Source organism: Mustela putorius, unplaced genomic scaffold, assembly GCF_011764305.1.
Source record: "Mustela putorius furo isolate JIRA1106 unplaced genomic scaffold, ASM1176430v1.1 tig00537350_pilon_pilon_pilon, whole genome shotgun sequence".
Classification (NCBI taxonomy): Eukaryota; Metazoa; Chordata; class Mammalia; order Carnivora; family Mustelidae; genus Mustela; species Mustela putorius.
Window position 1 is genome coordinate 3947588 of NW_025422471.1, and position 12706 is coordinate 3960293.

Genomic DNA, 12706 nt, shown 5'->3' on the forward strand with positions numbered 1-12706 from the left:
TATGCACTCATTAACTATCTGCTGTGTATCCAACACTGTGCTTAAATATCTTATTTGAGAGATAAAAATAAAAGACTCATTCATCTCTGTTTTCATTGTATGATAATGTTAAACTTCTCTATTATAAGAAGCAAATTATACCCCATCTTCTCTTTTTACAAATGAGGTGTATATAAATAATTACCTGGAAATTTTTCTAAGGCAAGTTTCTTTAATGTTGAATTTTCTTGTGCAAACCTTATGGGGCTACAGGTCAGAAAGAATATTTTCTGTGTGTTCTACAGCTGGTGATATACTGGAGAGAGCTGGTGCCGGCTGCCAAGAGTGGGTGGTACCATCTGGTCCCTCTTCACTGTTTACTGATATCAGGTCCATAGCTTGAACTCGGGCCTGATGGGAGTATTTACATTACAGAAGTTTGCAAAGGCTACAAATCAGCAATTCCTTCTATCCTACTAGTTAATATCTGTTGTTAAACAGTTACCAACACACCAGCACATTGGCTGAGCCAACTCAGACAAAGCATTTACCTCTTGAACTTTTCACTAGATCTACTGTGAAATAGAAATTATGATATATACTACAGCCTCTATACGGAATTTTATGAGGAGCATGTAAAAATATGTTAAAACTGTGAATATGAATAACCAGAGTTATATTTTCACTAATAAAACGCAAGACACTTGGCAAAACCAACATAGTATAGATAGATCTTGAGTTTTATAATACTGTCAATGCTCAACCAGGCTATGTATCTGGCTAGACAAAAAGAAGGCTGAAATTCAGAGTTAAGGTCAGAGTCTGACTCCTGTAGTAGACATAACACAAGCAGAATATAGAGATTTGGGGGCCTAACTTAGTATTCCTGTTCCCTTCTCCATGCCATGAGAACTCTATGACTCTGATGAGCCAGGTTTTGAAGGTCAGTATAACCATATAGAGCTCTACATGCAAAGGATACCTAGAAAAAATACTGACATATTGACCCCTTGAGGTCACAAATTCCTGCTTTCATTTTAATAATGCTTCCAAATACTTTAAGAAACTGATTCATATCTGCATGGAAATCCCCACCCTTTGATACAGTGTCTCTGCCTTTGACATTTGCAATGTGGTTAAGCAAGTTATATATTGAAACTACAAAATCATCTGACTTGGAGTACTTTTGAGAGTGTTCACGGGGAAAGTGGGTCAGCTCTTATTTACCTTTGAAAGAAACAAAAAGCCAGAAAAGCTCCATGTGTAAAACACACAGACTGTCGATCATCAAAACACCATACAGAACTTTTTTTCTTTTCCCCATATGAACCCTGTGTTGAAAATGTACCAAGGAAATTACTATTCCAAGCTGAATTCTCTTGAGAAGCTAAACAATCCTGTTCCTTTTCAGTTAAAATTGAAGTCATCATAGCCAGCTAGGTGTGGGCTTAAAATCTGGTCCTGTTGCCTGCAATCTCCATGACCTTAAACTGGCTGTTTAACCTGCCCAAGACTCAGTGTCTTCATCTGTGAACTAGCCTCCATCCATTCACGGGTTTGTGATGAGGGTTAAATGAAATAGACAGCATAGTTAGAGCTCTTGACACGGTCTCTAGTCCTTTATAAACACTCAATAAATTAGTATTACCGCTGCTACCTTGTATGATATCGCTTAAGTGTTTATTCCTGGATTCACTCCTGGCTTGCCAGAAAGCATGAAATATGCCTCTCTCACCCCCTTGTTTCCTCATATGAAAGGGAGATCTAAGATCCATCGCTTTTTCCTTTAATGGGATACTATAAGAGTTAATTCATGGTGGACTGTTATTCTCTGTGAGTATAGTGCTCGAAGTTTTTGTTTGTTTGTTTGTTTGTTTTTAAATCATCACCAGACCTACTGTTACAGAAAGACAAATCTATTTCATAATCTTAGTAAGAGGTATCATAATCTTAGTAAGAGGTAGTAAAACAGTTCTATTTATTTTTAATTTTTTTCCCATATAATCACATTTAATTGTTGTCTTTGGATATTTTCATTTATCTATTTTTTTTTCATTTAAATCCAGTTAGCCAACATACATAGTACATCATTAATTACTAAAAGAGTTTTTTTAAAAAATTAAGTTTTCTGCACTTTAAAAAGTCAATTCATGAGAGGGAGCATAGCTCAGACTGGGGATACAATGGAAGGATTGTGTGAACCGTTGAAAATGAAGCAGTAGAGATACTCCATTTCAATATGCCCAGGGATGACTGCCTTAAGTTTTATATTATACAGCCTATGCCATGTCCTTTTTCTAAGAACAAGCCAACATATTAACAAATATGAAAACTTGTGTATAATATTCAGGTATTATTTAAAAAGTTGTTTTGCAGCATGGAGTATAGAATTGGGAAGATTAACCCATCTTCAGCAAAGATGAATTATAGAAAGCTAATTCTTTTATAGTAACTCAAACTTCTATAGCTATTTCAGACCCAGAAGCCATATTATTTATCCTTAACAAAATCTTCCTGCAGGACAAGCACAAAGCTCAGTTGTGGAGAGGTAAAGGAGAGAAGAAATAGTATGCACAAGCACCCCATGCTCTGTACTTCATATCACATTTCAGAGAAATGAATTGCTGGGTTCATAAATAGAAACTTTGCATATAATATAATACTAAAACTGGCACAGTGGGATTCCACATTCTAGAATATTTTACATTATATTTTATATTCTTCTAGAAGTTTTCATGTTTGATTTTTAGAGGAAAAAAATACTACTTCTAAATTTGTAGACTCCTTTGTTTAAATATAAATGCAAATTAATGTTCCTTGTTTGCCAAAATGTTGAGTGTGAACTGTCATAAGTATATCAAATGCTGAATGCTGTTGAAAGTAAGTTTTTTTTCTTTTATTTTGAAAATGTTGGTTGCTTGAAATAATATGTTTTGGCTTCTCAGGTGATTATTACCTAATTTTATATATTTTTAAAAGATTTTATTTATTTATTCGACAGACAGAGATCACAAGTAGGCAGAGACAGAGAGGGAAGCAGCCTCCCTACCAAGCAGAGGCTCGATCCCAGGACCCTCTGAGCTGAAGGCAGAGGCTTTAACCCACTGAACCACCCAGGTTCCCCATTACCTAATTTTGAGACAAAATCTAATCTAGTGTGGGGTTTAATATCAAAACTACTATATTAAGTACTTTCTTTGCTTTCAGTATATTAAAACCTGAAAAAAGTTGTAGAGAACAGAATGAGGAGAAGGTAGGAGAGAAGAATCAAGAGCATTTCACCCAGTTTCTAGCAGTGTGCAGTTTCATGGAGAAAGATGATTTGAAACAGCCATAGCATCTTACGGATAGAGGAAACCCCAAGGCCATACAATCAGGTGTTTTTATTTCTCAACTAAGGAAACATGCCCATTGAGGTTAAATGACATGACCACAATTCTCCAGGCAATATGTAGTTATACAAAGCACCCAAAGAGAAGTGGGATGTGTGAGTGGGACTGAGGAATGGGTTATGGGATATGCTAAAACTCAGTTAATATTACTTACCGGGTGTCAAGCTTGTACAATGACCTTCACACTTACTATATCTTTTGCATTATCATAACAACCTTAGAGGTTAAATATTAGTAACTGAGGTCCAAGGAAGTGAAGTAGCTTTCCCAAAGACTCAAGTCTTATTATCATAGATTCACACTCACATCTTGTGACACGGATTTGGTAGGCAAACATGGCAAAATATTGAGTTAGTTTGAAGTAAGAAATGGGATGGATATGTTGGACGAAAGGGAGGTAAGACGCCTTGCTTGGCAAGAACAGAGCTTCCGTGCTGGGAAGTAGTGAGGCCAATGGAGGCTATTGCATCTATAAAAAGTTAGAAATGTCAGGGCACCTGGGTGGCTCAGTGGGTTAAAGCCTCTGCCTTCGGCTCAGGTCATGATCCCAGGGTCCTGGGATTGAGCCCCACATAGGGCTCTCTGCTCAGCAGGGAGTCTGCTTCCTCCTCTCTCTCTCTCTCTCTGCCTGCCTCTCTGCCTACTTGTGATCTCTGTCTGTCAAATGGATAAATTAAAAAAATAAAATCTTTAAAAAAAAAATGTTCAATTTACACTTAAAATCCAGTGTGAGTTTGTTTCGCCCAACAAGACAGAGTATTCTAACACTGTAGCAGAAAGAAGGGGAGGAAGGGAATTGATAGTATCTGAAATAAAACTTAGCCTCTCTGGTGAAAAACATTCTGTGTATGAATGATCATAATATATATTAAGATCCAAAACAGCCAGGGAAACAAGAGGATGCAGCACATTATAACAGTAATTATCACTGTGTAGTTGGATTATAAGGAATGTTTTTCTTCCTCGTTCATTTCTTTTTTCTTCAAATTTTCTACAGGGAGCCCACATTGATTTTATGATGAAAAAAAAATCAATCTATAAAAAGAAATACATACATGGAAACTAGATTATTTGCTGAATTGAAAACATTGCCAATTTTAAACTACAACGGAAATGAATTTGAGATAAAATTTAGAAAAGCTTGTACTGAATTAGAATATAAATAGTTCATTATTTTATATATGCATTACTTTCAGTTCTTTTTCTTTTTCCTAATTAGGGTTAAAAACTTAAGTTAGCATTCTATTTTTGATTAACTCTTCACTAGAAATTTGTGGTTCTTAAATGTCAGCTTGTACATAACTAGATACTTCCAGATACGGATTTTAAAATTGTTCCCTGGATTTTGGCTTGTAAAGTTGGCAGATATTCTCTGACTGTGCTAATAGAATTTAAAAAGAATATCCATTTTTGTGCTTTTCACATATGGAACGTGTTCCAGGGCAACTACTGAATATCAGTAATTTATGTTAGCCTATACAATTTCAAGCCCAACATTAGATTTATAATGAGCACATAGGAAATTCTTACTGACTATATTCGGATCAGTTCTTGTTTCTTTTTAACTTCACAGAATGTTATTAGCTGTGGCCTTAATTCTTAACCTGCTTTCAAGTTTTGTTTCAATTTATCTGTTACATATTGATACCATTTATTAAGAGCTGTTTGATAAATGGCATTTATTGTGTGCTTTTTCTCCGAAAATGTCCTGGAAATGGGTAGTTTATTATTTCTTTGAGATTATTGAAATTGTTACAAGTCAAACATCAGAGAGTGTTAGGAGTTCTAAAGCAACGTTTTTTCGCACCCGTCTTTGAACTGCATAGATTAAAATAACACGTCTCTAAAGGCTCTGTACCCATTATTTTCAAATAGGAGGCTTTGCGATTTGAGTTTAGTTTTCAAAACACCGTATTTATTAATATCAATTAATTAATGTTGTGGGTATAGCTTCCCTATTCCCAAAGCCACAAATTTATTTCCTCTATAAAATCTCTGAAATTGCATCACATACTTGAGAATTGTCCCAAGAATCACATTTTTCTCTTGCTTTCTTCTGGATGTGCTGACGTCTCCATTCAGCTCATGGCCTGCTCTGCTTTTAGACATCAGGTACTTGAGGGTAAGAAGATTTTCTGCTTGTGGTGTCACATGTGGTGTCCCAGATCAAAAAATGTTGAGTGACTGTATATCTCTGACACTATTTTAAAACATTTAAAACATTTAGGCTAATAATTTTGCCTTTGGCATTTTTTTCTAATATTATAACTGCTGCTTTGTATTACATATAAAAGTTCCTTCGGTATTTTGTTTATGATTATCCATGGTTGATTGGCTATCCAGAAAATCTCTCCAGAAAATGGAAAATGTGTATTTATAATGTGTTCTTGAAGTCACATATAATATGACCTTGGAGTCCCCTACAAATAATATGCAGTATATTATTGCCTGATGATTTTTTCCCCCTCACATTAGAAATAAGATAATTTAGCATGACCTTTGTATTGCTGGACTATTCCCAATCATTGACATTCCCCAATAGAAATAATCATTTTTTGAGTTTGAACTTACCTCAGCCTCTTTAAAAATTTATAAATATGTGCATTTTTTTAAATAAAAACTAACCAACTTTATCAACTGACATTTGTAATCACATATAGATCACATTCACAAAATTTTCCAATGATCATAATTTTGTGTTAGAGCATCTGCTTTCTCAAAGCTGAGAGAGCTCTCGGCTATATCACAGTCTCTTCAAAACCTTCAAACTGTAGTGTAAGCTCCTGGCACAGAACCAGTATCCGTGGTTTCTTCACGATGCTTACAATGTAAGTGCGATGGTTTTTGTTCATTAGCTAACTTTGTGCTGTGGAAAAATTCTTAAATAATAATCTGTGAAAACTCCTTATAAATCTCCTCTACTGAAAATAGGCTTCCTTAACACACTTCTGGTAACAAAAGATCTACCGTGCCTTTCATATTGCTCAAAACATTCAGCACGTGGCCTTCACCCAGCTAGAAAATTAAAAAATGTGAAAGGTCAGGGGCACCTGGGTGGTTCAGTGGGTTAAGCCTCTGCCTTCAGCTCAGGTCATGACCCCAGGGTCCTGGGATCGAGCCCCACATCGGGCTTTCTGCTCAGCGGGGCGCCTGCTTCCCCCACTTCTCTCTGCCTGCCTCTCTGCCTACTTGTGATCTCTCTCTCTGTCAAATAAATAAACAAAATCTTAAAAAAAAAAAAAAAGGTGAAAGTTCAATCCCAGTTCAAAAGAGGGGGTGAGAAAGAGGAGTGATAGTTCATAAGTGTATTTTCCCTATTTGGATGTAGGGATGTCTCAGAGTCCAGTATTTGTTGGTCAACTTTCAGTAGACTGGGTGTATTTGGTGTCCTCGGAAAGCTTCATAAATTATTTTTAAAAAAAGACAAAGAATATTATATAAAATCTAAGGCAAATATGTAAATACAGCAATGACTAGAATCTAGTAGAATCTTCCACCTTATGTTTGAATGGCAGGCAGGGTATATATATATCCCCAGGTAAGAGACAAGAGTTAAAACAAATATTTAAAAAAAAAATACATATTAGCTTTATTCTATTTGTAATTGGGCAACTTTAAAAGTTAAAGAAAATCTACACCCTTCCTCTTTTAGCTGTTTCCACATAAGGTAATGAGTATGCCATGAAGTATTGGAAACCCCCTTCCTCACCCGGGGTGATGATTAACTTGTGAATTTGCATGCTTTTCAGGTGAACAAAGTTTGGCAACAATGATGGATCTGAACATTTTGGAGTATTTTATTGCCTTTGAAAATGAATAGTATAAAATATTTATTAAATTTCTTTTATCTATGTAACAAAATGTTAAACTAAGTGGTGAATTGTTTATTTATATGTTATTTGTTTTATGCTGTTTTTCTGTGGGTTAAGGCAGTATTTTTAATTTTTTAAAATGGAATTTGGACAATTGAAATTAAATAAGTCAGTATAAGGCAAGTGAAGTATTTGTTTAGATTTTTAATTGAAATATCAGAGATTTTGAAAAACTTATGGGCAAAGTTTCAAATTCTCTTTTTCTAGGAGAATTACCTAATCTCTTCCCAATTACTGTGTCCTTCACAGTGATATTTAACACTTTCTGAGAAGATTCTGTTTTGTATATTATTATAAATGTTTGCTCTGAATTCATTTTGAATATGATATTCTACAGTAATATTTACACACTTTCTCACTTTATACGACCTCAAAAATAAGCAAGGAGATAAAGAATAAGGAAAAATAAAATCCATATATTAAATTTTCTAAGTGCTTGAGAAATATGTTATTGCTGTAGCAGTCTTTCGAATGTTACTCATAATGATACTTTTCAAATTTAATTTTACTTCCATACCACATCGTATATACTTTGCCATAGGGTATGTTGTAGGTTTCTCTAAATTCTTTTCTGTGTGTGTTTTTTTCTTTTCCAGTTACTGGCTGACAAACAAAGTTCCCATCAAAAGACCCAGCACAGGTCTCCTCATGTATACACTTGCCACAAGATTCTGTGATGAAATTCACCTGTATGGATTCTGGCCATTCCCTAAGGATTTGAATGGAAAAGCCGTCAAATATCATTACTATGATGACTTAAAATATAGGTACTTTTCCAACGCCAGTCCTCACAGAATGCCATTAGAATTCAAAACATTGAATGTGCTGCATAATAGAGGAGCTCTGAAACTAACAACAGGAAAGTGTATAAAGCAATAAAGCACATTTGAAAACATACAAACTGAATACGCACTTCTTTTCTGAAGATGCTTCCTAAGATTTGAAAATGGGATCCAAAATCAGACTGAGTTTCAGCATCCACCAAGAATCTAGATACAAGGTGATAGAGGACATTTATGAGAAATCTGCTACCAGCTGATGAAATACCTGCAAAGTGCTCTAAAAAAACACATATTTTGACTTCAAGGGTCCTAGTAAGTGCCACTTCCACTAAGAACACAGTTTGAATGTATAATCAGTAGTGTTTACAAGATCCAACAATGCACTTGTCATTAGTTAATGAGGCAAATGTGTTCATCACTGTTGGGCTGCCATGGCAACGCCAAGCACATTAAAAGAGTCGCCCAGGAATACAACTCAGCCCTGGGGATTAAACCATCCTTGTCAGCAGAAATCGAGATGGAAATAGTTTGAGCAGTGAAATCCGTAAGATGAAACAACTCAAGTAAATGCCTTCAGTCAGGACTCTGAGTCTGATCATGAACTTTATGTTTTTGTTTTTGTTGTTTTTGTTTTGTCTTCTGGAGTCTCTTTTGGTTTGGGTATAGGGTGTTTAGAAATCTTTTCTGAGATAAATATGAATGAGATAAATAACCTTCAAGGAATCATTTTTAAAGTTCTTATATTTTTAAAGAGCAATCACATGACGACTTTGTAAAAGAGTTTTATTTTGCACAACTCTAGACCTCCAGATTTTTTTCCAGGGGTGTAGAAGGTACCAGCTAAACTGTACCACTCAGTCATCTTGAGCCATTCTAAAGGAAAGATGTTCTGTGTCATCTGAGATGGTAAAATTAGCAGAAAGAAAACAAGCACTTTTGGTACCAAAGATTGTGCTGATGTTTCTACACAACAAACCATTCTCCTTTCATGAAAATATTGTATTAATATATTATTATGCTACTAATATGGAAGTTGTCTTTAGAGATATTAAAGCTTTCAAACTCAAACTTTATCTTTATTTGAAGGAAGATTTCCATAGCTTTTACATTTCGTAATAATTGTGTGGAAGCATTTTGCCCTTTAGAATAAGTATTAGACTGAGAGGGCTGAAATGAGACTTCCAGTTCTTTGATATTCCCTTTATTCTTCAAATGGAAAGATTAGCATTCTCTTTACATCACTGTTAAATTTTCTTAGTGCAGAAACAACATGATTAGTAGAATGTTGTCTTCATAACAGATGATTAATTTTAAGAGGTTTAATAATGAATCGGTGTGTCAGTATTTGCACTTCAAGTGAATTAAATTGGCCAATATTTTCCTGTGGTTAAATTTATTCACATTATCACATTAATGTGTTTTCAAAGAAGCACATGAGATTATTAAGAAAGTGATTCAAAAAGTTTTAACATGTGATAGAATTGACCAATAGGCCAGTTTTCTGTTAACTTATACTATACTGGTAGGTAATCCTAATGGCAAACTGTTTAGAAAGCAGGAGTACTATGTTCCCACTTCTACTCTTAGCCTGAAACACTTACGTGACTTACTGTTTCTTACGGAAAGCAGTCTGAGGAAAGAAGAAATAGCGTGGGGAATATGTATGTTTTGTTTCTTAGGAAAGACAGTCTGAAAAAAGAAAAAAGAAAGAGCATGGAGATTTTCCATATATATATACACATATATATATTTATAGATATATAAATATATATATATACACATACATGTTCTCATAGAAAAGGATGTTCACAGTAGGACAGTTCTTAATATATTAATAATATGTGGTATAATTTTTAAAAATATGAGAACCTTGGGTTTCAGAATACTATTTTTTAGAATTCATGTGTCTCTAAGAAAACAAAATAGAATGCATAAAGGAGATGCAGAGCTAAAAATGGACAGAACATGATGCACTTTTGTCATTAACCTCTTATCTATTGGAAATCTTAAAGAACTAGGCACAAATTCAGAATGTAAAGATGAAAAGTCTGATCCACGTAACAAATCCAAAGTAGATGATTTATAGAACCTTAATTTTTACTACTTATGGGTAAGCTTTTTGAGTAGGCTTTAATTTGAATTCAATAAAAAATTTGAAGTTACAAGTAAATTCTAATAGTCAAATCCACCTCAGAACTCATTCAAAGTATGTCTTCAAAAGCAGCAGCAAGGAACCTTGCCATTTTTACTGCATTATCAACAAATGTGTTTAAACAATTTTAAGGCCACAGCAAAAGCATCCCAGCCACTCACTGTTTAGTGCATTAATGTTTATCTCATAGATGCATTGAGTAGTGCCTTTTTAGCTTCGCATTGCTTTGTTGCCCTATACTTTGTGTTCTCTAAATTAATTGCCCAGTTCTAAAAATGTTCAGCATATAAAAAAGGGCTTCAGTATCGACTGAGACTACTTTTGTTCATCTCAGGGAACTTTCAATACTCAAGAATGAATTCAATTAAAGGCATTTAGTGCTCAAAGAAAACAAACTGTACAGGACCATTCCATTCCCTATTGTATGGCTTTCCATCTGCCCCACCACCTTCACAAGCTACTGTGGCCTTCTTACAAGGATGAGGCAAGGAAATCGCTGAAGGCTAAAAGCAAGAAGAAGAATTCCATTTAACCAATATGAGGCCACAAGGGATCATGATAATATCAAATAATAAATACATACTTGAAACATCTGAATTTTTTTCCTTTTGAGACTACCATATGTTCACAGCTTTAATTTTTTGTTTCTTTTTCACAATTTCCCCCTGTACCTGGCAATGCTCAGGCAGCTGATTGTGAAATATTCTTGTCCTTTAGAGAACGTGGTTGTTACTGTGCTGTTGACATGAATAGGCCATGGAAATATTTTCATCATTATTACCCAGCCTGTTCTATATTCAATATTAGGTTGCTGGAATTAAAAAAAAAAAAAAAAAAGAATCAGTAACAGATTTGGGGGGCAAATCTAGTGATTCAGCCCACAAGACTGATGAAATTACTGTGGAAGTTTTTCTGTCTGAAGGAAGGTGCTGGGCATTCAAATGTCTTTATGTATTGTATATCATATGAAATGTTTATCAACTGCTAATGGAAATTTCTACATATATGCTTACATAAGCAATTTACTTAAGTGATGCTGGGGGTAGTGTACATACCAACTAGTTACTAAGCTTCTACACAGGAAAAGGGTGAACAAAGTAATTTATTTCTAATTGAGCCAGTTAGTCATTACTGCACACAATGTGGTATTTGGTTCATAAGAGTTGTTTTCATGTGCTTATTGTTGGGAGTATCTATAATTGTGGAAGAGGTATAGGAAAAGTCATGTATAGTTAGTTGTTACCTCTACGAGTTTGGAAGTTTTCCCATTAGACCTTATCAGTATACCAATGTTTTTAAAAATTGAGTGAAAGAGGGTTATTGTTCCTATTTGATGACAGAAAATCCAAATAAAGCCCACCTAGACATAGATATTTTATTATATATGTGCTATAGTTATATCTATATAGTACAAATAGACATGTGTGATGCATATATACAATGTTATATATGTGTGTCTGTGTTACCCACACAGAGTCTGTAATATACACACACTAGATTCGTGTTATGCTAACATCTTCAGAGGCTGTGCTGTTAAGCAGTCTGGAGATTAGACTACTTTAGAATAAAGAAGTTCTTTTGAGACTTCAGTTATTAACCTGCTTTAAGAGGAATCTACTTTATAACTGAATTCTATTGTTCATACTTAAGAGTTTCAATAAGGGTCTAATATGGCCAAGTCTTAAAAAAAAAAAAAAAAAAAAAAAAAAGAAAAAGAAAAAAGAAAAAAAAAAGAAAGAAAAAAGAAAAATTTAAAAAAGTTTTCAAGCTGGCAATGTATTTAAATTGCAGTTTTCAGTGGCTCCCAGGCCCTGTGTCTCCCGTTTAAGTAGCACCTTTTAATAAATGTTTCTTTGTGTAGGCAAAAGCACAAGTGTTTCAAATGTATATAGCAGGAAAAAAAAAGTTTACAGAGATAGCACTGCTGCACAGGATAATTGCTACTGAGTATTTCTTATATCATTTGTGGAATTGAAAGGTGAGATTTATTCTGTAAAGTTCATTCTGTTCAACACTGTTTCCTATTGTTTATGTATAGCAATTGGGTGTTATTGTTTTATCATTTGTAAAGTTGTAAAATAAATTAAATCTCCTTTTTTTTTCCTAATTTTCTCTCATCTCTTATATCCAAGTCCCCCAGTTCCACTTCGTACAATAAGAGGATAGTTTTAAACAAAATGTAGCTAGTGCTTTTGTCTTCCCTGCCCCTCTGCTAGCCAGTGACAATCTGGCAAACCATTTATTTTTACAGTGTATGCACAGAAACATGAAAAATATCAAAAGCTCCATAAACATCAGGAAATCTTTAAGGTACCTGGGTGGCTCAGGGGTTAGACCTCTGCCTTCATTCAGCTCAGGTCATGATCTCAGGGTCCTGGGATCGAGCCCTGCATTGGGTGCTCTGCTCTTTGAGGAGCCTGCTTCCCTCTCTCTCTCTGCCTGCTCTCTGCCTACTTGTGATCTTTCTGGCAAATAAAATTAAAAAAAAAATTAGGAAATCTTTAACAATTTTTGTTAAATTCGGTACAT

The 12706-nt window shown here is 34.6% G+C and overlaps 1 protein-coding gene across 1 annotated transcript in view; it reads left to right on the plus strand.

Moving 5' to 3' along the window:
- The window catches only part of ST8SIA4 (ST8 alpha-N-acetyl-neuraminide alpha-2,8-sialyltransferase 4), a 98605-nt gene extending 86321 nt beyond the window's left edge, over window positions 1–12284 (plus strand). The window contains 1 exon segment of the mRNA XM_004769255.3: window positions 7840–12284. Coding sequence (XP_004769312.2) covers window positions 7840–8122 — 283 coding nt within the window. The 3' untranslated portion in view covers window positions 8123–12284.
- The last annotated feature ends 422 nt before the right edge of the window (window positions 12285–12706 follow it).